General features: G+C 36.1%; 1 protein-coding gene and 1 long non-coding RNA gene across 2 annotated transcripts; one reads left to right on the forward strand and one right to left on the reverse strand.

Annotated features, from left to right (window-relative positions):
- Positions 1-214: 214 nt before the first annotated feature.
- Positions 215-16,104, reverse strand: tcirg1a (T cell immune regulator 1, ATPase H+ transporting V0 subunit a3a). The gene is made up of 22 exons (XM_051112376.1): positions 15,993-16,104; positions 13,964-14,148; positions 11,961-12,083; positions 11,557-11,635; positions 11,275-11,423; positions 11,097-11,192; positions 10,962-11,023; positions 9,452-9,578; positions 9,287-9,369; positions 9,113-9,206; positions 8,628-8,840; positions 8,315-8,465; positions 8,039-8,178; positions 6,940-7,097; positions 5,676-5,766; positions 5,238-5,356; positions 4,899-5,112; positions 4,703-4,810; positions 4,432-4,524; positions 4,150-4,270; positions 3,768-3,939; positions 215-667 (listed from the first exon to the last, which is right to left on the reverse strand). The coding sequence occupies exons 3-22, from the start codon at positions 12,075-12,077 to the stop codon at positions 583-585; spliced, it is 2,472 nt and encodes an 823-aa protein (XP_050968333.1). The 5' UTR covers positions 12,078-12,083; positions 13,964-14,148; positions 15,993-16,104; the 3' UTR covers positions 215-582.
- A 741-nt stretch (positions 16,105-16,845) lies between these two features.
- LOC127167105 (uncharacterized) lies at positions 16,846-20,893 on the forward strand. The gene is made up of 3 exons (XR_007827953.1): positions 16,846-17,066; positions 20,523-20,565; positions 20,721-20,893. It is a non-coding gene; the product is annotated as an uncharacterized LOC127167105 (long non-coding RNA).
- The last annotated feature ends 2,378 nt before the right edge of the window (positions 20,894-23,271 follow it).

A 23,271-nucleotide genomic window follows, 5' to 3' on the forward strand; every position in this document is an offset into this window, starting at 1 on the left:
AGGTAGTAAGGACAATGTTTAAATAGTTCGTTTGACATCAGTGGTTCAATCGCAATTTTATGAAGCTAAGAGAATACTTTTTGTGTATTTGTTTTACCTTCTTTATTCTGAAGACAACGATAAATGGGCTAGAAAGTTTTCTTTTGCATTTAGACAAAAATCAAAGCTAAACCCTGCTGCATGTGAAGGGGTTGTGAAAAAACGTGATCATGAAGAATACAAATATTCTCAGGTTCCAAGTTACAAAAGCCTTTATTAGTATTCTGCATTTTTGCAATTCATACATTATGCTCAGCATTAAGATCTCTGTGTGGTTGGGCCTTAAATCTCCACCTATAGGGGAGTTGGAATGTCAAGCTCCGTCCATTGGCTCTGCAGTGAGTATCTTCTCTTCAAAACATATTTTTTCCCCCACAGAACCAAGTCATACAGGTTGGTGAGGGAACAACATGAGGGTGAGTTAATGACAATTTTTATTTCACGGTGAACAAAACCTCTAATGAATCATCCTTTACTACCAGACGTTAACTAGTCCAGCTTTAAAATGAAGTATAAAACCATTTTTACAGGGAATATTTACATTTACTCAAGATGCTGAATTGATGCGAAGGAAAAAGGGTTGAACTTGTATCCAGATCCTCTGTAGAATTTGTTTTGAAACTCCACCCTGCAACAATTCGGAAAAATATATTGGAATTAAACTCTTCATTAAGAGTAAGGCTCCAAACACCTCAAAAATTCAGTAAAGCCTTCACAATAAAGTAGCATGGGTGTATTTGTATCAATAGCCAAAAATACATTGTATGGGTCAAAATGATCAATTTTTCTTTTATGCCAAGAATCATTAGGATATTAAGTAAAGATAATGTTTCATGAAGATAATGTAAGTTTCCTACCTTGATCACATTAAAACTTAATTTTGGATTAGTAAAATGCATGGCTAAGAACTTCATTTGGACAAACTGTAAAGGCAATTTTCTCAATATTTAGATTTTCAAATAGCTGTCTCGACCAAATATTGTCTATGCTAACAAACCATACATCAATGGACAGCTTATTTATTCAGCTTTCAGATGATGTATAAATCTCAATCTCAATCAATTTTTTTTTTTTTTTGACCCTTATGACTGGTTTTGTGGTCCAGGGTCACATATATTTTATTTTTGCATAGCAGAAACCAGAGTTTAAAATAACAGAATTTATAGTTTTGGGTGCACTGTCTCTTTAAGACTGTGAGTCAATTGCTGGCCAGTCTAAATGATGTCATAATGGCACTGGATGTTTGGAATCTTTGGTTTTCACATTCTTAATAACTCCTCACTAGGTCAGCTGCAGAAATCCTATGTAAGAAACCTTAATTTACTTGCTGACCAGTATGTTTTTTAAATACTGTAAGTTTTGAGGCCCCCCTGCAGGGTTGTGGTGGGTGCGCAGGGGGGGACCCTATAGAGTGGTAAATGGCGGGTGTGATGTAGTGCGTTGTGTGTGGTGGTGGGGGGTGTGACACAGTGATGACAAAAGCAGGGCCGGGGTGGTTAGTCTCTCTATCAAATGAACCTTATTGGTTTATAGCAACCCCACCCCATCCCGTCCTGTGTTTAATATGTGTTGAATCACTGTTAACACCTGCTATAAACCTCAATCAATGACATGTAATAAACTCACAGAACTATATGATCCCTGTGTTGTTGCCTTGTTGTCATGCAATATTTACTTGTTACAATGGGACTTGATGAATAAAAGTGTGCATACTGCATCTCCATTCCCAAATACATGTTTGTCATTTGTTGCAAAACAGCAATTTCTCTACTGCAAACACTTTCTGTCAGCATCTGGGCAACACCTGGTTATTTTGGTAACAATTTACAATTAGTTAACATAAACTAAAAAGAAACAATACTTCTACAGCATTTATTAATCTTAATTTCAGCATTTACTATGTCATTATTGTTGTGTTTGTTAACATTAATTAATGCACTGTGAACTAACATTAACAATTAATTGTATTTTTATTAATTAACATTAACAAAGACTAATAAAGAGGTTTTTACCACATAGAAGCATTTGCAGTTTTTCATTCAGTGGAAATGATTTAGTATTATTTTGGAGTAACATGGTTGGACAAATTTCAAAACTGAAGAAATCTCTCCTTTTTGGAGAAATTTAAGTTGGAATTTACATGGAACTAGCCAAGCACTAAAGGAAGAGGACTTGGTGAACTGCAATTCCAAGAAATTCCAACAGGTAACATAGCTTTCTGGCATATTCTAACCTTGTATATTTTCTTTTAAACAAGTGAAAAAATGTCTTAACAAATTATGCTTTTTCTAACTAAAGTTTGGAAGTTTTTTAAATTTAAATATAAAAATTAATTTTACTTTTTATTTTTTTTATTTTTTTGTTCTAATTTGCTGCCTCAATTCAAATTTAGTTCAATCCAGGAACTGAACTGTAATTTTAAAAGCATTTACTATTTAATTTAATTTAAAGGGGTCATCGGATGCAAAGTTCACTTTTACATGTTGTTTAAACATTAATGTGTGTTGACAGTGTATGTACACATCTACCGTATAATAATAAAAGTGTTTTTTAATTAATCTGTAAAAATAATACTCCCTTTTTCAAATCGAGCCATTCTCAGATGCCTGTCAGTGTGGCGTCACACCGACAGAGGCCGCTCCCATGATAGTTGGGACATGAGCGTCTTACCTCAGATCAGCTGTAACAGTCCGACCTCCATTGTTTTAATGTCGGAGCAGGGATGTACGTTAGACAAGAATATCTCTAAATGAGCGACTGAGGTTTTGTGTTGCTGGATGTAATAATGAACATAGTGGTCATCATTTACTCCCGACATCTGCGCTGCTGTAGATGCAGTGGATTACATTTGTTTGTGAAGGGAATGTGCCTCCCGATCTACATAAATGCGTCAAATAATTTGTGATCCAGCTTCACCTACTGCAGAAGTGAGTATAAGGTTTTTTTTATGAATCTCTGCAATCACCTTTCCTAATAACATGCTAGTTAGTAAGGTTCGTGGCTAAACACGCTAAAGTAAACAATCTCTCAGAGCAGCAGAGAGAAGAGAGGGGCGGGGCGAGCAGAGCTCATTTGCATTTAAAGGAACAATCCCTCAGAATGAGATGATTTTTGCAGAGCCCATTTTGGCAAGGTAAAAAGGGTGTTGTTTTACACAACCATTGAGAATTTTTATCCAAAGTATATTATAGACTTCTCATTAAGACCCTATAGACTATAAGACTATATCAACTTGTGGAAAATGGGCATCCGATGACCCCTTTAATGTCACATAGTCACCAAATAGATTGACTTATAGATCGAGCAGATAGACAGATAGTTAGATAGAGCAGTTACTAGTTAAATGGTTCTCAACCTTTTCACCATAAGGTCCACCTTTGTCAAAGCCAATATTTGAAGTCCCTAAAAATACTCAAACTCAAAAAAGTAATGATCTGAAAATGTAGCTTTGATCACAGGAATAAATTACATTTTAAAATCTATTCAAATAGAAATCAGTTATTTTAAATAGTAAAAATATTTCACAATATTACCGTTTTTACTTCATTTGGATAAAATAAATGCAGGCTTGGTGAGCAGAAGAGAATTCTTTAAAAAACATAAAAAATTAGTGTTGAAAAAAGTCCAAAAGTGTTCAAAAGTAAAAAAAAGTTTCAAGTGTTCAAAAGTCCCAGCCCCTGGTTGAGAACCACTGCACTAGGTGGTTTATATCTATGCAATTTTCTCACCAGTGCAGACGCAGAGCATGCAGGAAGGCTGACAGCCCCTCCATTACCAGCAGGATAGAGATAGTGAGCATGGCGAAGACGGAGAAGATGACTGATAGAACCACAGATCCCACATAGCCTTGCCACGAGAGTGAAATTCTCATCACCATCACCCAGAGAACCTCAGACAGCTCTAACGCACACAAACACAGAACTAAATAAGCATCTACAACAGATAATGTCATCTATCCACCTTATTTTGAAAGTATTTTCTGTATTTGTTTGAGACTTTGAGAGGAATAACAAACTGCAGTAAACACTAAAACTAGCCTTGCACATTCAAGCTACAAATGACTTGAAAAATTTAAGGTGGATAAATGAACATGTAAGACGTGTTTCGTACGTGCATGTGCGAGGCTGAGGGCCCAAAGTCGAAGGTACGAGGCGGTGTTGGAGATACAGCCCAAGCAGTACTCTATGGTGTGGATCGCCTGGTGCATAAAAACCTCAGTGCAATCAAACTCCTGTAAGGGTCAAAAAGAAAAGCATACCGTATTTCAGTAGTTCCGCTACAGAAGAATGAAAAGTAAATGCTTTAAAACAATGTTAGTCGTTCACCCCTGTCCTTGACTCTTTTAAAGCTGAGCTTTGTTTGTGAAACGTCTTGACCTGTTCTCTTTCTCACCTGATCCTCTGTTTCCCGTCCTCCCTCTAGGTCTCCTAGTTGAGCGTTTATAGAGCTGGTATCCGTGACTAGGGGGCGCTGTTCCTCCTGTAACTAAAAACAAGGTTAATAACTTTTATCAGACATAGTATGGGAGAAATTGCAATGCCTAATATGACAATTACTGGATAGGACACTCTGCAGTCTTTTTTGCTCTAGAATATGCAAAGCATTAGCTAAACCAACTTGAAATATTCTCCTTTTACATTTGTGTTTTTTTAAATTTACTTACCATTCTCCTGTTATTCCTGTGCCTGAAGTACAAGAAGAGTGGTTTTCCCAGTAACAGCACTGGAACTGCCAGCAGTGCCAAGCACACTAATACTCTCTGCACTATCATCTAAACACAGTGAGAGGACATGTATGCATTAGTCATGGCAGAAAAACTATAGTACAGTACACAAAAGCTTAAAGAATGAATGTTTCACCTGTCCTGGATAAAGCGGTGGGTTGTCTGGGTTCTCAGCAAACACAAACATGTCAATGAAGTGGATCAGGATGCTGGGTGCACGGTCTGAATCCTGAGGGCCAAACGCGATCCATTTAAACACCACCATGAAGACAAGGTACCCAAAAAGACACAGCATGAACACTAGCTCAGGAATCAACACCAGGAACATGCTGCTCACATCCCTAGAGTACCTGAGGAGAAAGAGTGACATTAAAATGCGACAAAAAAAAGTTTTCGCTTTTTGAAAATTCACAGAACAGATCAGAATATAAAGCAAAGCAATGTAAACAAAAATGAATCTTACTTTATGACTCACATGTAGTTGAAGAAGGATAAGCAGACTCCAAAAGTCATGTGGATGACCCCGATGATGACAGACATCTTCATCTTATAGGAATTGAGGAAGGTGAGGTGGTTATTGGCAAGGCTCCAGATCTAAGAATCAGAAAATGAAATACAGTCAAATCCAAACCTCAGAGTGAGCTAGACACAAGGGTGATTTAAAGGAATAGTTCATCCAAAAATGAAAATTCTGTCATTAATTACCCACCCTCATGTCGTTCCGAATCCGTAAAACCTTCGCTCATCTTTGTAACACAAATTACAATATTTTTTAAAGAAATCTGAGAGCCTTCTGACCCTTCATAGGCAGCAGTGTCACTGAAATGTTCCCAGACCCAGAAACGCAAGTAATTAATGACCAAATTTATTTTTTTTTTAGGTGAACTATTCCTTTAATTAAAGGCCTAGTTACCGGGTCAATGCCAAACGGATATGGTCCCTGGAATACTCCAGTTATGTTCGGATCCAAAGTGAGGTACTGGTTGCTCCTCAGAGTTTCATCGCTGAAACGGCCCAGAAGAAAGAAGACAAAAGTGAGTATGAATGTAAAATAAGGGCAATCAGGGAGTTTTACAGAGTATACACATTCACATTAGTGTCCATTGTCTGTTGTCAATAATTTAGTGATGTATGAAACACAGCTCACACAGAACACACTTTCAAACCAAGTACCTTTCTGTTGGTCAATGTGGTGAATTTATATGTCCATCTTAAACCTGTTGTTAAACCTGTTTGGGTAATTTTGGGGGTAATAAAACCAGTTTTTCTACTAAAATTACTAAATTTCATCTGTAAAAATTTTTTGAACAATGGTAAATGTGACCACACCGTATCCTTTTATTAAACAAGCACTGTAGATCAAAGAAATGTCTGCGCTTTGTCTATTGCATTTCATTTAGCAGCTGGGTGGAAGGCTCTGAAGGGTCATTTGGGAGTGTAGAAAAAAATACATTTGCAGTTTCATTTTCATTTGATGTATATATTTTGTGTTGATGGAGGATATAGGGGAGACTGAGGCTGGTTGTCAATTTTTTTTTACCCCAGTGAATACTTCAGAAAAATAAATACACATATCTTAAAAGAATACTTCACCCAAAAATTTAAATTCTGTCATCAATTACTTATATATATGTCATTCCAAACCCAAAGACTTTTGTTCAACTTTGATTTCTGTCCCTTCACTCAAGTCCACATAACCAAAACATTGATGCTTTAAAAAGTTAATAAAGACATTGTAAAAGTAATTCATATTAACTGAGTGGTTTAATCTATGTCTTCAGAAATAACATGATCACTTTATATAATAAACCAATTTAATTTAGGCCTTTATTCGCATATAAACATTGATAAATGCACATACATCAAGCTGATCAAATATGGCAAATGGAAGCTCTTTATATCTTAATGCTCTTAAGCATTTATGAACTTTTTAAAGCATCAACGTATGGTTGCACTTACTTTCAGTGGAGGGAATGAAATTTCTTAGGTTTAATTAAATATATCTTCATTTGTGTTTCTAAGTTGAACAAAAGTCTTACAGGTTTGGTACGACATGAGAGTGAGTAAATTACGACAGAATTTTCATTTTTGGGAGAACTAACCCTTTACAGTCTTTCTTTCCGTTAAAATGTACCTTATAGTTAATTTTTGCCATGGATGTAATAGTGTAAAAGTACCTCCAGTTGTAGTGCTGAATCATGGGTTTGAGGTGCCAGCCAGAAGAAAGAGGACTGAGTCCTTTACTGAAGCACTCATTATAAACAGCCCCAGTATAGATGGAGAACAGCCCCATCAGAAGGATCAGATATCTCCCACCAAACAACAATCGCCAAATCTAAAAGACACACAGAGAAAAAACTAACAAATTCTGCACAACCATAAAGTGCATTCTAGAAAGCGACTGAGACGAAGAAGGCAGACTGATACACTACTGTTCAAAAGTTTGGGATAATTTGGGATGATTTACACTTTTTTTCAACAGTAAGATGTTTAATGTTTTTAAAGAAGTCTCTTCTGCTCACAAAGCCTGCATATATTTGATCCAAATATGCAAAATCCAAATATTTTTACTATTTAAAATAGCTGTTTTCTATTTGAATATATTTTAAAATGTCATTTATTCCTGTGATTTCAAAGCTGTATTTTAGCATCAGTACTCCAGTCACATGATTATTCAGAAATCATTTTAATATTCTGATTTGCTGCTCAAAAAAACATTTGTTCAAAAAAGCTTTTATATGTGTTTTTAATATGTGACCCTGGACCACAAAACCAGTCTTAAGTCGCTGGGGTATATTTGTAGCAATAGCCAAAAATACATTGTATGGGTCAAAATTATTGATTTTTGTTTTATGCCAAAAATCATTAGGAAATTAAGTAAAGATCATGTTCCATGAAGATATTTTGTAAAATTCCTACTGTAAATATATCAAAACTTAATTTTTGATTAGTAATATGCAATGTTAAGAACTTTATTTGGACAACTTTAAAGGTGATTTTCTCAATATTTTAATTGTTTTGCACCCTCAGATTCCAGATTTTCAAATAGTTGTATCTCGAGCAATTATTGTTCTATCATAACAAACCATACATCGATGGAAAGCTTATTTATTCAGCTTTCAGATGATGTATAAATCTCAATTTGAAAAAATTGACCCTTATGACTGGTTTTGTGGTCCAGGGTCACATATGTGACACTGAAAACGTAATAAATGGCTGCTTTTTTAGTCTTGATGGCAGCTGCAAAGATTCAGATGTATAGAAAATGAAAGAAACCTCATTAGTGTTACTCCTCATTTTAGGGTCTCTTTCCTCTAGAATCATCCACAGAGCTGCCAATGTCATGAGTAAACCGTGACCAACATCTCCAAACATCACCGCAAACAAGAAGGGAAAAGTAATAATGGTGTACACAGCTGAAAAAAGATAAAACAAAACAAGACATTTACTGGGATGGGTTTCCTTATGTCTTCCGTGGGCTGTTTATCTCAAACTGTAGTTAACTAAAATGTCTTGTGTCTGCTTCCATGTGACAAAGTGTGTGTGGATTACCTGGATTAACCTCTCTGTAACTGGCCACACCATAGGCATCCACGATGTTCTGGAAGTTGGAAGTGAATGTGTTGGTGTTAAAGAGTGTTGGAGGAGATGTGGGCGCAGGCAGACGGTTGTAGAAAGAGTCCACACTGCTACCACTCTTTCTCTAAGATGCAGAAAGGTCAAAAACAAAAGAAAATTTACTACTCCGAATCCTGCTGTATGAGAAAACAAGGAATTCCATTCATGTTTAGCCCTCGCCCTTAATAGTTCTTCAGTACTTGAAAATCACACTTGACTAACTGTTTATTATATAGTCTCATCTCACCGTTCCTTCTATCAGAGCGCTCTGGAGCAGTGGAAGTCTGGCTACGGGGCACCAGGCCTCTGCGATGAGACACTTGTCTGTGACTGAAGGGCTGCAGAGGTTAAGGACTGTCTGCACAGCTTTACACTTCTGCACACGTATCTTCCATTGTGGCATTTGACACACACAGCGAGAGAGCAGCTGCTGCATATACTGCTCTGTCTGAGACAGCACCTGCAGACAGACAAGAGTAGAGTTCACAACAAGGCCGAGTCCACACCACAGCTTTAATGATAAAAGCACAGAGAAATGAGTGTGCACTTAAACAGACGATTTCGTCCACTGGTGGGGATGCTAATATAGTCACACTTGTTATTTTGTTATTGAATAGAATTAAATGTATATATTTTAAGTGTTTCTGCAGTGCCTGAGTTGTTTTGGGTTCCACTGTAAGGTCTTATTTCAAAGCGAATGTCATTGTGTAATAAAAGAAACATTCCAGTCACCATTTTGATGTCTACTATTCTGCTTTCCAGCCCTTGGAGTACTCCTTCTCTCTCCTCTAAACCCTCTGGATACACGAAGGTTTGTGTGTGGAAACTATGAAAACACAGATAAGTGATATCACGAAAGTGCACTATAGTAAGCTATAACTAAATTTAATGAAGCTATAAATGTACCAATCACATATCTTCTTCACTTTCTGCCCAATCTGCTCTCCCCAAAATGAGATCACAAAGACATTCCACTGAACCATCTCTCCCTGTGAGCAAGAAAAACATATGATGTATATGGCCAGTTTCATTAAAATGAGTTATCTGATTTAGTTACTGTAACGTTTTTACAGTGTCTGGCACTTCCAGCCTTTCCTCCATCTCCCAGAAGTCTACAATGATGTATCCACGGCAGGCCCTCCAAAGCAGCCTCTCGAATGCTGGAACCTTCCACGGATGAACTACACCGGTGACAAAACTGTGTAGGAATGACGTCAATAGCATTATAAGTGTCTGGTTATGTACTTGTTAATACCTGAAATGTTAAAATATTTCGACCTACTGCCTAAAGATTAATTTTGTGTGCCAATTTCAGTTGTTTCAATGGAAATCTGTGAGTTTTGTGTAAGGGCAAAAACCCCTTAAACAGATTTTGTACATGTTCAAGCTGAAAACAACTTCAATTGACCAACTTGAAAATAAGTGAAATCCGTGAAGCCAACTTTTTCGCACTTATGCGAAATTCCTGATTGCACAGATTTCTATTAAAATGACACCATTTTGCTTCACAGAACAGCTGTTAACCGCACTGTAACATTCACATTTTTGTACATTATTCACATTGACGGTTCAATGAACCTTAATGAAGAAGTTTATTTCCGGAATGAAAATTTCCTGATAATTTACACACCCCTGTGTCATCCAAGATGTTCATGTCTTTCTTTCTTCAGTCACAAAGATAGGTTTTTGAGGATCTTTCTCCATAGAAAACTTCAACGGGAATCAGCGTGTTGAAGGTCCAAATTGCAATTTCAATGCAGCTTCAAAATGCTCTACACAATCCCAGACCAGGAATAAGGGTCTTATCTTGCGGAACAATCTGCCATTTTCTAAAAAAAAAATAATAAATAAAATGTATATACTTTTTAACCACAAATGGTCATCACGCACTGACTCTGTGATGTGCGTCTTCACGCATTGCGTAATCACGTTGGAAAAGTCACACTTGGTTAGTTCTTTGTCTGTAAAAAAGGGGGGTTTGAATTTTTTTGCAGGGTTGCTTTGTAAACACCGGGTCGGTACTTCCACCTACGTCACACGCGTGATTAACCATTTGTGGTAAAAAGTATAGAAATTTGTATTTTTCTCAAAAAAATGACAGATCGTATTCCTTGGGTGGGATCGTGTAGAGCCCTTTGAAGCTGCACTGAAACTGCCATTTGGACCTTTAACCAGTTGGCGACCACTGAAATCTAGTATATGGAGAAAAATCCTGGAATGTTTTCCTTAAAAACCTTTATTTATTTTCAGCTAAAGAAAGAAAGACATGAACATCTTGGATGACATCGGGGTGAGTAAATTATCAGGAAATTTTCATTCAGGAAGTGCACTTCTACTTTAACATCCATGGAACCTTTCCATTGAGACCGAAAAAGATTCAGTGAGATTCAAAAGATTCTTTAGAATGGAAAAAAAATCTTTAGATTATTAAAATGCTCATCACACTAAGAAAAACATGGTTCTTTTAAGAACTGTTCACTGAAGTTTGTTTTGGGAAACCCAAAATGGCATCACTTTTGGAACCTTTATCACTATTATGATGGTTGCTACCCTCTCACTTTTAAATGGATATTGTCCTCACCTCAAACGCATATCTTGCCTGCTGTCCAGTAGTGCTGTGGTCTCAAAAGTTGCAGGTGGAACCTTGAAAAAAAGAGAAATATTGGTGGATATCTGAGAGACATGAAAGTAAGCATGCTACGAGCCATATTTTTACCTGTGAGGTTGGTAGCAAAATGCTCTGCTTCAGAACCCCTCTGTACTGGCTGAGTTGGGTCAGCTGGTTACGTAGACTGTCCCTGTTCCTTGATACCTATATGCAAACTGGGTCAAAATCACCACTTGCAATACATGATATCCTTTCTGGAATACCTACTTCTCGTTTCTCCTCTCACCTCTCTGAGTTCTCTGGCCAGCCTCTCGCTCTCCTCCTCAATGGACAGCAGCTCTCTGGGCTGTGGGGCTGATGGGATTGGTGTGGCTGTAGGTAAAGGCCCTTGCAGAGGAGGATAGATAGAACGACTGATCTCTTGCTCCAGATACTCTGAGGAATGTAGGGAGAGGAAAACATATCGAGGATGTGCACAGTGATTATGCTACAACTATTCTGCTTAAAGGTGAATATTTAATGGTTACATAACATGAGGGGTAAACAGTGGTTGGTTTTAGAGACTCACTGAAGGTTTTCTCCAGCTCTTCACATCTTCTCACTTCTGAAACAAACTTCCTTTGAAAGGCATTCACATTTGGATTCAGCTGAGAAGATTGGGTTCAAGAGAGACCGAATAAGGGATAAAGCACAACAACACAGACTGCAAATGTGATGGCAGGGTTTTTATCTGTTTTTTACATTTTTTAAGAAGTCTTTTACATTCACCAGGACTGTTTTTATAGTTATTATTATTAAATAATACTTTGATAAACAGAAAGTTAAATGTAAAATTCTTATCTCTCGCTTTTGATCCATTTTACGTATCCTTGCTGAATAAAAGTAATAATTTAAAAAACAAATCAATAGATGTAAAAAATAAAATCTTTCTGACCACAAGCTTCTCAACATTAGTGTACCCTTCAAACTCACATCTCTGAATTCAACTAAGCCCAACTCTCCAAGCTCACTGATGCAGTTGTAAGCCGAACCGGACTGGAGGAAGAGCTGGACTAGACACATCTCCTCACTTCGGAAGAGGCATCCCATGATTGCCTGAAATATGAGTTCAAATATCAGACCTCAGCAATAAACAGTACAATGTAAACATTACGCATGAAAGTAAATGAGAGGTAAGTATATCCATACCGCTGAGGTCAAAAGTTTACATACACCTTGCAGAATCTGCAAAATGTAAATTATTTTATCAAAATAAGAGGGATCATACAAAGGATTATTATTTTTTATTTAGTACTGACCTGAACAAGATATTTCACATAAAAGGCATTACATATAGTTAAATATATGCAACTATTACAGAAGGTTCAAGCGCTCACTGATGCTTCAAAAGGAAACTTTTTGGGTAAATTTAACTTATTTTGTCTTCTGGGAAACATATAAGTATTTTCTGTAGCTTCTGAAGGGAAACATTAAATGAAAAAAAGACATTTAGGCAAAATAAGACAAATGTAAGCATCTTCATTCTGTTCAAAAGTTTACACCAGTGGCTGTAATTGCATTGTGTTTCCCTCTAAAGCATCAGTGAGTGTTTGAACCTTCTGTAATAGTTGCACATGAGTCCCTCAGTTGTTCTCAGTGTGAAAAGATGGATCTCAAAATCAAACAGTCAGTCAAGTAACTAATGAACAACTATCATTTAACAAAATAAATAAATAAATAAAAAACACAGCTGTGGATCGTTCAGGTAAAATGACAGACGGTGTCATTTTTATAAATTCAACCATTATTTTATCTTGTGAGCTATTATGTAAACATCTTTTATGTGAAATATCTTATTCAGGTCAGCAATCAGATAAAAATAACATGCATTTTGTATGATTCTAGTTATTTTGGTAAAATAATTAAATTAACATTTTGCAGATTCTGCATGGTGTATGTAACTTTTGACCTTAACTGTATTAGGCAAATTGAAGAACAAATAATAAGTGTGCTTATTTGCTGCATTCCTAGAGCTTATTAATGTTGTATACAGTGTGAATGAAACTAAAGGTCATTATTGTGCATATCTAGGATAGCTTGTGTTCTAATTTTGATGCAAAATGGTTTGTATGCTGATGGGTTGCATGTGATGGTGGTTAGCTGCTAATCTAATTGAGATTTCCTAGGGGATTCATCCATACTCATGTGATGAATAAGGTCATGAAAGAGTAACAGAGTCATCTGAAACTCATCTGAGCAAAGGCATCTCTATAACACATTATAGCGGAATGACAGACGCTATATTATTTTTGAAAATAAAAATCTAACACTATACTGAATGTTATAAAACTATAAAAGCTCATAAAGACTTTAGCATTAAAAGACAACTTATTCAAACAGTTACACCCTTATAATAGGTATGTTTTGATGCGGGATGCTGTATAGGTATGTTTTGATGCTGGTTTAAGCTGGTCCTTCACCAGCAACAAGACTAGCTAAGGACCAGGATAAACCAGCTAAGGACCAGCTTAAACCAGCATCAAAACGTACCTAACCAGCATCCCAGCATCAAAACATACCTACCAGCATATGCAGTTTTTTTCACCAGGGAGGTTAATTGTCTTTCAGCACAGTGTAATAAGACCGTGCGGAACGCATTTACAGTAATTATTTTACATATCTAATGAAAGTATGGTCTGGCTTGGTTTCATGGGAATTGTTGGAGTCTAAGAGCATTTAGCCTAATGCTGTCTGGTGGGCAGTGCAATAGCGGCAGTGTCCCGTTACTGCAGAAGCATGGCGTAGCAACATAAACAAAACATGCCAACCGACATAAAAAGGGGCAGCAATGTGAATTGAACAAACGCTATTCAGTTGCTTCTGAATCATTTAGCTTTATATAATATTAGCAGTATTTAGAAGTTATGTTTGAATTTGAATAAGCTCTATTTTCTAAACTAATTCAATTCAAATGCGCATTAGGCTGCCGATCTTACCGTATGTAAGAGACAAAGATCGATAAATCCAAGGTGATAGATGTAAGCAAAAAATTATCCACAATTTGATCTCATGGTCGGTTGTATTCTGAAGCTGTGCGATGTAAACAGCAGGTCTTTGAGCTCATGGCCTCTCATTACTCCGGCTCCAGTCATTGCCATGTGATTCAGCCACTGAATTAGACCTGCCACAGCACACAACAACACGCAAGATTCAATCCCTGGAGAGGAAATAATCATGCCAGTTAGATGTTTTATTATTGATGTTGGTGTTTAGTATTTATTGGACATTTTAATTATAACAATAAATGAATAGTGAAATGAATTTCAATAATATCAGTGCAATTATGAGAGTAGCAATCCTTATTCAATACAATTTCAATAAATTTAAGAGAAGATCATTAAATCATTCAACCACAGCAAAAAGTAATAGGAAAAAAAAAATCAAAGTAATCCTTTTCTATTTACATTAGCTTTTAAAGGAGAAGTTCACTTCCTGATAATTTCACCCCATGTCATCCAAGATGTTCATGTCTTTCTTTTTTCAGTCACAAGGAAATTAAGGTTTTTGAGGAAAACAGTCCAGTATTTTTCTCCATATAGTGGACTTCATCAATGGGGATCAATGGTTTGAAGGTCCAAATTGCAGTTTCAGTGCAGCTTTAAAGGGCTCAATATCATCCCAGCCAGGGAGTAAGGGTCTTATGTAGCAAAACGTTTTTAAAAAATTAAAATTTCTATACTTTTTAGCCACAAATGCTCATCTTGCACTAGCTCTTTGATGCGCATATGTGTCTTTGCGCATTACATAATCATGTTGGAAAGGTCACGCGTGTTTAGTTCTTCATTTGTGTATTTCGGTTCAAAAAGTTAGGGTAGGGTGAAAAACTCCATCTCATTTTTTCCTCCATCTTCAAAATCACCCGACATCGTTGTTTTACCTTTTTTTTTGGTAAAGGGCGTTTGACTTTCTTTGCACGTACGCTTTGTAAACAATGGGTAGGTACTTCCATCTACATCACGCTTGACCTTTCCAACATCTTTACGTAATGCGAGATCGGGCTGGTGCAAGACGAGTATTTGTGGTTGAAAAGTATACAAATTTTTATTGTTTTAAGAAAATGATTGATTGTTTCACTAGATAAGATTCCTCGGTTGGGATCGTGTAGAGCCCTCGTGTAGAGCTGCATTGATACTGCAATTTGGACCTTCAAAACCGTTGCCCACCATTGAAGTCCACTATATGGAGAACAATCCTGGAATGTTTTCCTCAACCTTTTTTCCCTTCTATTTTGGAAAAAAATCAAGGAAAGTTTTAAAATGTAATATTTTATTTTAATATATAAAATAATGATTATAATATATTTACATATACAAAACACTCTGTGTAAAATGCATTAAATATTCTTTAGTTTTCATTTACTCAAAAAGGTATGTTCACTCTAGACTCTGTTCAGTAAAAACAATGAGAGAATGAGATTACAAATCAAAACAGTGAAGTAAACACTTCATCAAAGCCAATTACATGCTTTCAAAAAAGGTATGGCCAGAGTGACAGAAAGTTGGCTACACTGGTATGATCCTTTAAATTCCAGATGTTCATCTGACAGTCAGCCTCCGCAGTTCCGACAAGATAAGACCGTCAGAATTTAAGTGAGCAAACAACAGAACTGCAGGAGTGTGAAGAGCTGGATTTTTGGATTTATTTACTAACATAATAGTATAAAATATTGATTTTTTTAATATAAAAAGCGTGATCATCCTACTCTGTTGTTAAATGATAAACGGAAGATCAAAAAGTGCAAACAGTGGTTTTGTAGTGTTATAAAAATGTCTGTTTGAGCGCCCCAACCCACCATAAAACATGAAAGAAACAGAAACTTTAAAAGTGAAAAGGACATTTCTGCCACAGTTACAACAGTTGCCACTAAGAGCAAGAATATGACCATTATGGATATCAGAGAAACTCAGTATTACAACATAGAGAATCATAGCATGAAGAAGACATGCGTAGGTGTGTTTTAGTCACCTGTTTTTCAGAGGAGCTGACTAATCTCTGGTGGCATTAATAAAGAATCAGAGCAGCCTCATGAGCTTTCACTATCTGCATTCAGTGGCCACTGGCAACACACCACACCAGACTGGAGGATCACATAAAAGGGAGGTAAAATGTGAAGGTTAAGGACTTCTTTAACAAACATCTTTAACATTTAGAGAGACAGATAATATTTGTAATGGCAGAACTATTGCTATTGTTTCTTAACCATTTTGCATTCCAACAAGGTCTCTGCATCCCTCCCACAACCTACTCATGAGCATAAGCATTGCACAGAGACAGATGCATGCTGGGATGGGAGGGGTCCTCTAGCCACACCTCTGACATATGTATCCTGTTGCCTTTGTTTATGCAGACTTGCTAGCCTGAATTGGTGTAGTGCTCTGTTAAGGCTTGTCTATGAATGGAGACTCCCATCTGGTAGAGAAAATATAGAAGGGACAGCTGAAGGCTGGAGCACTAACATAAATAGACGGTCCAGTGCTAGTCTCCTCTATATTTAGGAATAAGATTTAGGTTGGAAGAATAAAATTATTTCATTGGTATTGATGACTCATGATGACTGTTTATTTTAAAATATCTCAATCAACATCAAATTGCTCTGTTAAAGTGTTAAAGGATGGCTACTGGGGTAACTATAAACATAACGTTCTAATATTAATCTAAAGCTTAATCAGCCTTTCCCAAGAAACAAATAGTTCACCATTCTAACACAGGCAGTAGGCTAAATATCACATGCCACACATTTATGGAACAAGAGTTAAGGTTGTGCTTTTTGACATTTAAGGTATATTTCTCACGATATTTTCTTCTTTCAAAGACTTAGCCCACACAAGCATCACAAAAGCATTAATCACCCTTTTACTCCAAGTGGATCAAGACAAAAGAAGTGGAATGTGCTCGGGGCGGTTTGTCCGCACGACAGCAGAGAGGCTGAGTTAAACTCTACCAGACTCCCACAGGACACTCCTACCGACAATAATTTACGGCTCTGATACACGGTTAAATCCTACATTTACAACGGAAGCACATCACATTGATAAAACTGTGAGTATGTTTTCATCTTTTTGTGTGTAGAACATTATCTTTGCTAAAACACTCCAACGCAGGCATTACGCGAATTAAAGCTTGCATTCCTTATACAAAGTCGTTGTTTTTCTTAAACGATGTTTTAATTCCAATACATGGCTTTTATTATCCCGCTTTACACTCGTTTTAGTCCGCGTGCACCACGAGGCGCGTGAATTTTACTACATTTATGTTTGTTTGTTTGTTTGTTTTTCACTGTCAATCATCTTCCGATATTTGTACCAGGCGCCTATCAAACTGTTATAGTAGTTAATAAACATTTCCCACTGATTTTGGTCGATATTTTTTATTCGAAGCGTTCTTTCTATGAAACCAAAAGCTTAGGAGCTTACAAACCGACGGATTTGCATTTACATTTGCATCGCATGAGTATGCAGTTCAACTGTTTGATTTAAATTACAACCTGTTTTTTTCTTTTTCTTCATTTGGGTTTCTCGGAATAACTAAATCTAATTATTGCGTGCATTCGCGTGTAGCATAATGATGTCATTGAGGATGCCCAATCATTTAATCTAACGCCCTTCAGAGAAGCCGACCATTAGCCACCATTGTATGGGCGTTACACAATCTCTAGAGTAGACAATGCACTAAAAAAATCATCTAGCCCATTTAATTAACACACAAACCTGTACTGTACCTAAATGTGTCCTGAAGATCGTATAAAGCAACTGAATTGTTGGGGGACTAACTTACAGAGGAATGCTGTCTGTGCGCATTTTAAAGAAGTTATGAGTTTTGTGGATTGCCTGCGGGATCTTGAATCTTTCACAAATGACAATCTTTTTGAGATAAATCAGTGCTGGCCCATTTAGCGTGAGACTCACGCAATGTTCTCACGTCAACCAAAGCCTTCAAGCAAAGCAAAAGCACTCTCAGATGAAACTAAAAAAAGAATATGGCTACACAGACATGGCAACCTCTTCGGTGCGTATTTAGTTTATTTTTACAACGTGTTTTGCAGCAGAGAGCAATGTAGCCAGTCACGTGTATGCTGAAGACGTCTGATTTGCCATTCCGTTCAAGTTAGCCAGAATCCAATGTGTATGCATGCACCACGCAGATAATAAAATCTTATAAGGAAACTTCGTGAGATCGCAATAAAAGGAAGGAAGTGAGTGACCGCTTTCTAGGGATTATATGGAAGCGTTAAAGGGTACACATACGCTGTCTACATGCAGCAAAATTTCAGGAGTTACATCCTGCATCCTTCCCGAGTCCTATAAATGCGGGATTCACTTTTGAAATTGCAGTGACTGACTTGTTTAGTTTGTCATACTCTTAAGTACAAAGGTAAAACTGAAAAAAAGTGACTTTTTATATTTGTATTGCATTGGTATTGCATGCATTTTAAGTACTTTTAAGCCGTACTAAAGTGCTGGAAAGCCACAGAAAAAAAATAATTAGCTAGTCAACAACATCAAGTGTGACAGCTATGGAGAAAGCAACATACTATTCATATTTCTGTATAATGTTAATGTTATTTACATGGTAGGCCTACTTTAATAGTACCATAGTGCTACCATGTTACAAACACCTTTCTACTGTAAGTGCTTTTCATGGACTGTTAATATTTTTGGTACAATATGAGCAGTGTTGGGGAGTAACTAGTTACATGTAACGGAATTATGTAATTTAATTACAGAATAAATGTAATTGTAATTAGTTACAGTTACTGAGAAAAAATGTGTAATTAAATTACAGTTACTTTTGAAAAATGCCAGTGATTACAAAGGGGATTACATCTGAATTTTTTCACACACCCACCCCCACTTACAGATTCAGTTGACTTCTTTCATAAATTGCACTGACTGCTCTAAAATGAGACACGAATGTTTCAGGAGTTTAGGACACAGAATAGGACACATGCTTATTTGATAACTGTTTTATTTCCTGTTTGGGTTTATGCATAAACTTTATTTTTTCCAAGGCATTGTTAGATGCTAGTGTTTTTTGTCATAACTATGCAAACATTTGATTTCAAACCCAGTATCATAGCTATTAAACTATTTCTTGTTATGATTTCAAATCTGTATTTAACCTCGCAATGATCTCAAAGTAAATAAGAGCTATTAAGTCTGAATTTGGGGCGTTGGTGCCAATAGCTTGAAGTTCGATTCCCATCTTGAGGCCCTTTGCCTGTCATCTCTCTACTGTCCTATCACAATAAAATGCATAAAAAGCCTCAAAAAAAAAGTAAAAAAAAAAAAAAGTCTGAATTTGTGGTGGCTGTGCTTTAAATTAAATTATTACACGGCTCTGTTTAATGCTTGATTCTGATTGGTCAGTCATGACATTCCAAGGTATGTTATTCCCTGTAAAAACTAATAACTCAGACTCATTCGGGGCAACTTAAGTCAGTGCTATATGCTTGATAGTTTTTCTTGGCGGAAGCTTTGCGTTTGGTTAGCTAACAAAATATTAAAGCTTAATGCAATATTATGTGGACAATTTCTTAATTCTGTGATCCTGGTATCGTGGACTTGCTCTATTGTTTCATACAAATGCAGCTGTTGCCATTTATTTTATTTTTTTTGTACACTGTAATGGATTATAAGATAACTAACTAGTACTACTACTTAATTATTTATGTGGTGAAATGTTGTGTAAGAAAAGTGGTATGACTGCACTGTATCTCTAAAATGTCTACTTTGAACTTGCCATTTGCTAGCAACTGATTTCTTCATGGAAGCTTTGCATTCAAATATTTCAAATCAGATCAGTGTTTCATGTCTAATTATTTTGACACGAAACATCTAAATAATCTATCAAGCAGCTGTGTAATAAGTGGGATAATGTACATCCAGCCAGTTGTTATTGCAAAATAAAGATGTATATTATCCCTTCTTATTAAAATCTTAATTCAAGTGATAAAAGATTTTGAAAGTCTGACAGTAGACAGTGTTGAATGCTACTGTAAGGTTAACTCTACCTGGTTTAAATGTTTCAAAATGATGAACAGTTGAAAATATTAGAAATTTAGAAAAGTAATCAAAAAGTTATTAAAAGTAATGTTACATTGCTTTAATAAAGTAATTGAAAAGTAACACTACTTAATAAATTTTAAATCAAGTAACTTGTAATCTGTAACCTATTACATTTCCAAAGTAACCTTCCCAACACGGAATATGAGTGGTCAATATTAAAATAGATGTTACTTAAAAGCTATCTATGTATCTATCTGATACACACATACACTGCCGTTTAGGATCAGTAAGATTTTAATGCTTTTTAAAGAAGTCTTTTCTGCTCATTAAGGCTGCATTTATTTTATTAAAAATACAGAGAAAAAGCTGATTTATTCAGATTTTTAGAAATCCGCATATTAAGCATTTCTGATGGATCATAACTGGTTGATGTTTTAATATAATGTGTTTTCAGAATCTATCTGCAATACTTAGATCTTTTCTCAGACAGATGCTGAGTGTTTGGACCCTCCTTGCAACTGCTATTTGTGCAGGTATTACAACATTTGCTTATTAACCATACTGAACATACACAAGAATTACAGGACAAGTTAAACTGTGTGTTGATTAATAAAAAAACGCCTACACATAACTAACTACTAGAGAACTCCTATTCAACTTGCCATTCTAAAGAAAATTTCTCCCTCAGTGTCGGTCTCTGCAATATCTCAGAAGTTTGTAATCCATGGCCATCAGTTGAGTCTGAAAGTTCCTGAGAGGACAAAGAAGTTGGAGTTTGCTAGTGCTGATGAGAATGAACAATATACTGTCTGGGAACACAAAACCATTTTTCTTTCCTGCCAAGTAAAGCCAGTAAAGGTGAAATAAGAAGCGCTACTCTAAGGGCTGGAGATTCATAATCAGACATGTTACATTTGACGATGAGGGAACCTACACCCTGTACAATTACTTTGGTTCAGCCATCACCACTTATATAGTGAAGGTCAAAAGTGAGTAGTAATTTAAACCTCTGTCTCAGAATATTATCTCTGTGACTGTCCACATATCCTTACTATCTGTTAATCTTCCTTTACAGCCAACAAAGAAGTCATTGATCGTATCGCAGGTGAAACTCTGACCATACCTCTGTCAGGACTCAAGCAGAGTGATGCCACACTTAACTTTTACAGCAATTATTCGTCTGTCACCCTGGTGGAGAATGGAATTCCTGTGGGACGGAACCATCCAGACTACATCAACCGGCTTAAAGTGACCAGCGATATGATTCAGATTCTTAATGTGAATGTATCAGATTTAGGCAGATACGAGCTCACCGATCTTAAAGGAAGACTCGTCTCAAACAATACAATGATACTAGTGGGTAAGAAAAGACTTTTTTTTTCTAAAATCTTGTAAAATGACTAATTAAAAAAAAAAATTATAAAAAAATAATGAATACTTTTATTCAGCAAGGATGCATTAAATTGAATCAAAAGTGACAGTTTAGAAAAATCAAAACACATATATGTTTCAAAAAATTTCTAATTCAAATAAACACTGTTCTAACTTTTTCCATCAAAGAATGTATCACATTTTGAACAAAAATATTAAGAAGTGATAATAATAAGAAATCAGTATATTAGAATGATTTCTGAAGAAACATATGACACTGAAAACTGGTGTAATGGCTGCTGAAAATTTGGCTTTGCAATCACAAAATAAATAAATATTATTTCACAATATTACTGTTTTTACAGTAGTTTTGATTTAAAAAAAACTTGGTGAGCATAAGAGATGAAAAAATCTAGGAGGGATCATATAAAATGCATGGTATTTTTTATTTAGTACCAACCTGAATAAGATATTTCACATAAAATACATTTACATTAAGTCCACAAGAAAAAAATAATAGCTGAATCTATAAAAATGACCCTATTTAAAAGTTTACATATGCTTGATTCTTAATACTGTGTTGTTACCTGAATGATCCACAGCTGTTTTTTTAAGTGATAGTTCATGAGTCCCTTGTTTGTCCTGAACAGTTAAACTGCCTGCTGTTCTTTAGAAAAATCCCGCAAATTCACTGGTTTCAGAAGGAAACACAATGCATTAAGAGCCAGAGGTGTAAACTTTTTCTTATTTTGCCTAAATATCATATTTTCTTTCATTTAGTACTGCTGTTCAGAAGCTACAGAAGATACAAAATAAGTTACATTTACTCTGCTCTTCAAATTCAAAGTTTTCACCTCCCAACTCTTAATGCATCATTTTTCCTTCTAGAGCATCAGTGAGCGTTTGAACCTTCTGTAATAGTTGCATATGAGTCTCTCAGTTGTCCTCACTGTGAAAAGATGGATCTCAAAATCATACAGTCATTGTTGGAAAGAGTTAAAATACACAAAAATGCAAATTTGTGGCAGCTGAAGATTTTTTCTGAAGAACAGAAGGCAGTTTAACTGTTCAGGACAAACAAGGGACTCATGAACAACTATCACTAAAGAAAAAAAAACAGCTGTGGATCACTCAGGTAACAACACAGTATTAAGAATCAAGGGGATGTAAACTTTTGAACAGGGTCATTTTTATAAATTTAACAATAACTTTTTCTTGTGGACTTTATGTAAAAGTCTTTTATGAGAAATATTATATTCAGGTCAGTACTAAATCAAAATAAATGTAAACCTTTGACCAACTGTATGTATACAATTTGCTGGTTTTATTTTAAAGAATTGGGTTTCATGCATTACTACATCTCTTGATGTCTGTTCTTCTCTCATCTCTTCTAATATTTCTGTAGATCACCATGAATACACCCCTAATAAAGGTCTAATAGCTCTGCTGCTGCTGCTTGGCATTCCTGGTGGAATCTGCTTCTGCTGTAGAAAGAGAATCTGTGGAAGGTGCCGGACCACCAAATCATACACACACACAGGGCAGCCCTATACCTGCAGCAACACTGTGACTAATCCTGCAGTTCCTGTAGTTCCTGTAGTTCCTACAGGTCCCGTAGCTCCTGATGGTCCTGGAAACCCTGGCCAGGTAAAATAAATGTGACGAGTCTGTCTGTCTCTCTGCACTTTCCTGTCCATTTTCTATACTGTAAACAAACAAACAAACAAACAAAAAAACACTTTGTGACAGAACCATTCTGAGTGATATTAGAATAATATAGTGATTGTAACTGGTGTAACACTGTAATTTCTATTAATGGTTTGTTGTTTCTGACTAAAGGGCTACATCGCTGGTTATCCGCCTCATCC

This window comes from Labeo rohita, chromosome 1 (genome assembly GCF_022985175.1).
Source record: "Labeo rohita strain BAU-BD-2019 chromosome 1, IGBB_LRoh.1.0, whole genome shotgun sequence".
In the NCBI taxonomy this organism is placed as follows: domain Eukaryota; kingdom Metazoa; phylum Chordata; class Actinopteri; order Cypriniformes; family Cyprinidae; genus Labeo; species Labeo rohita.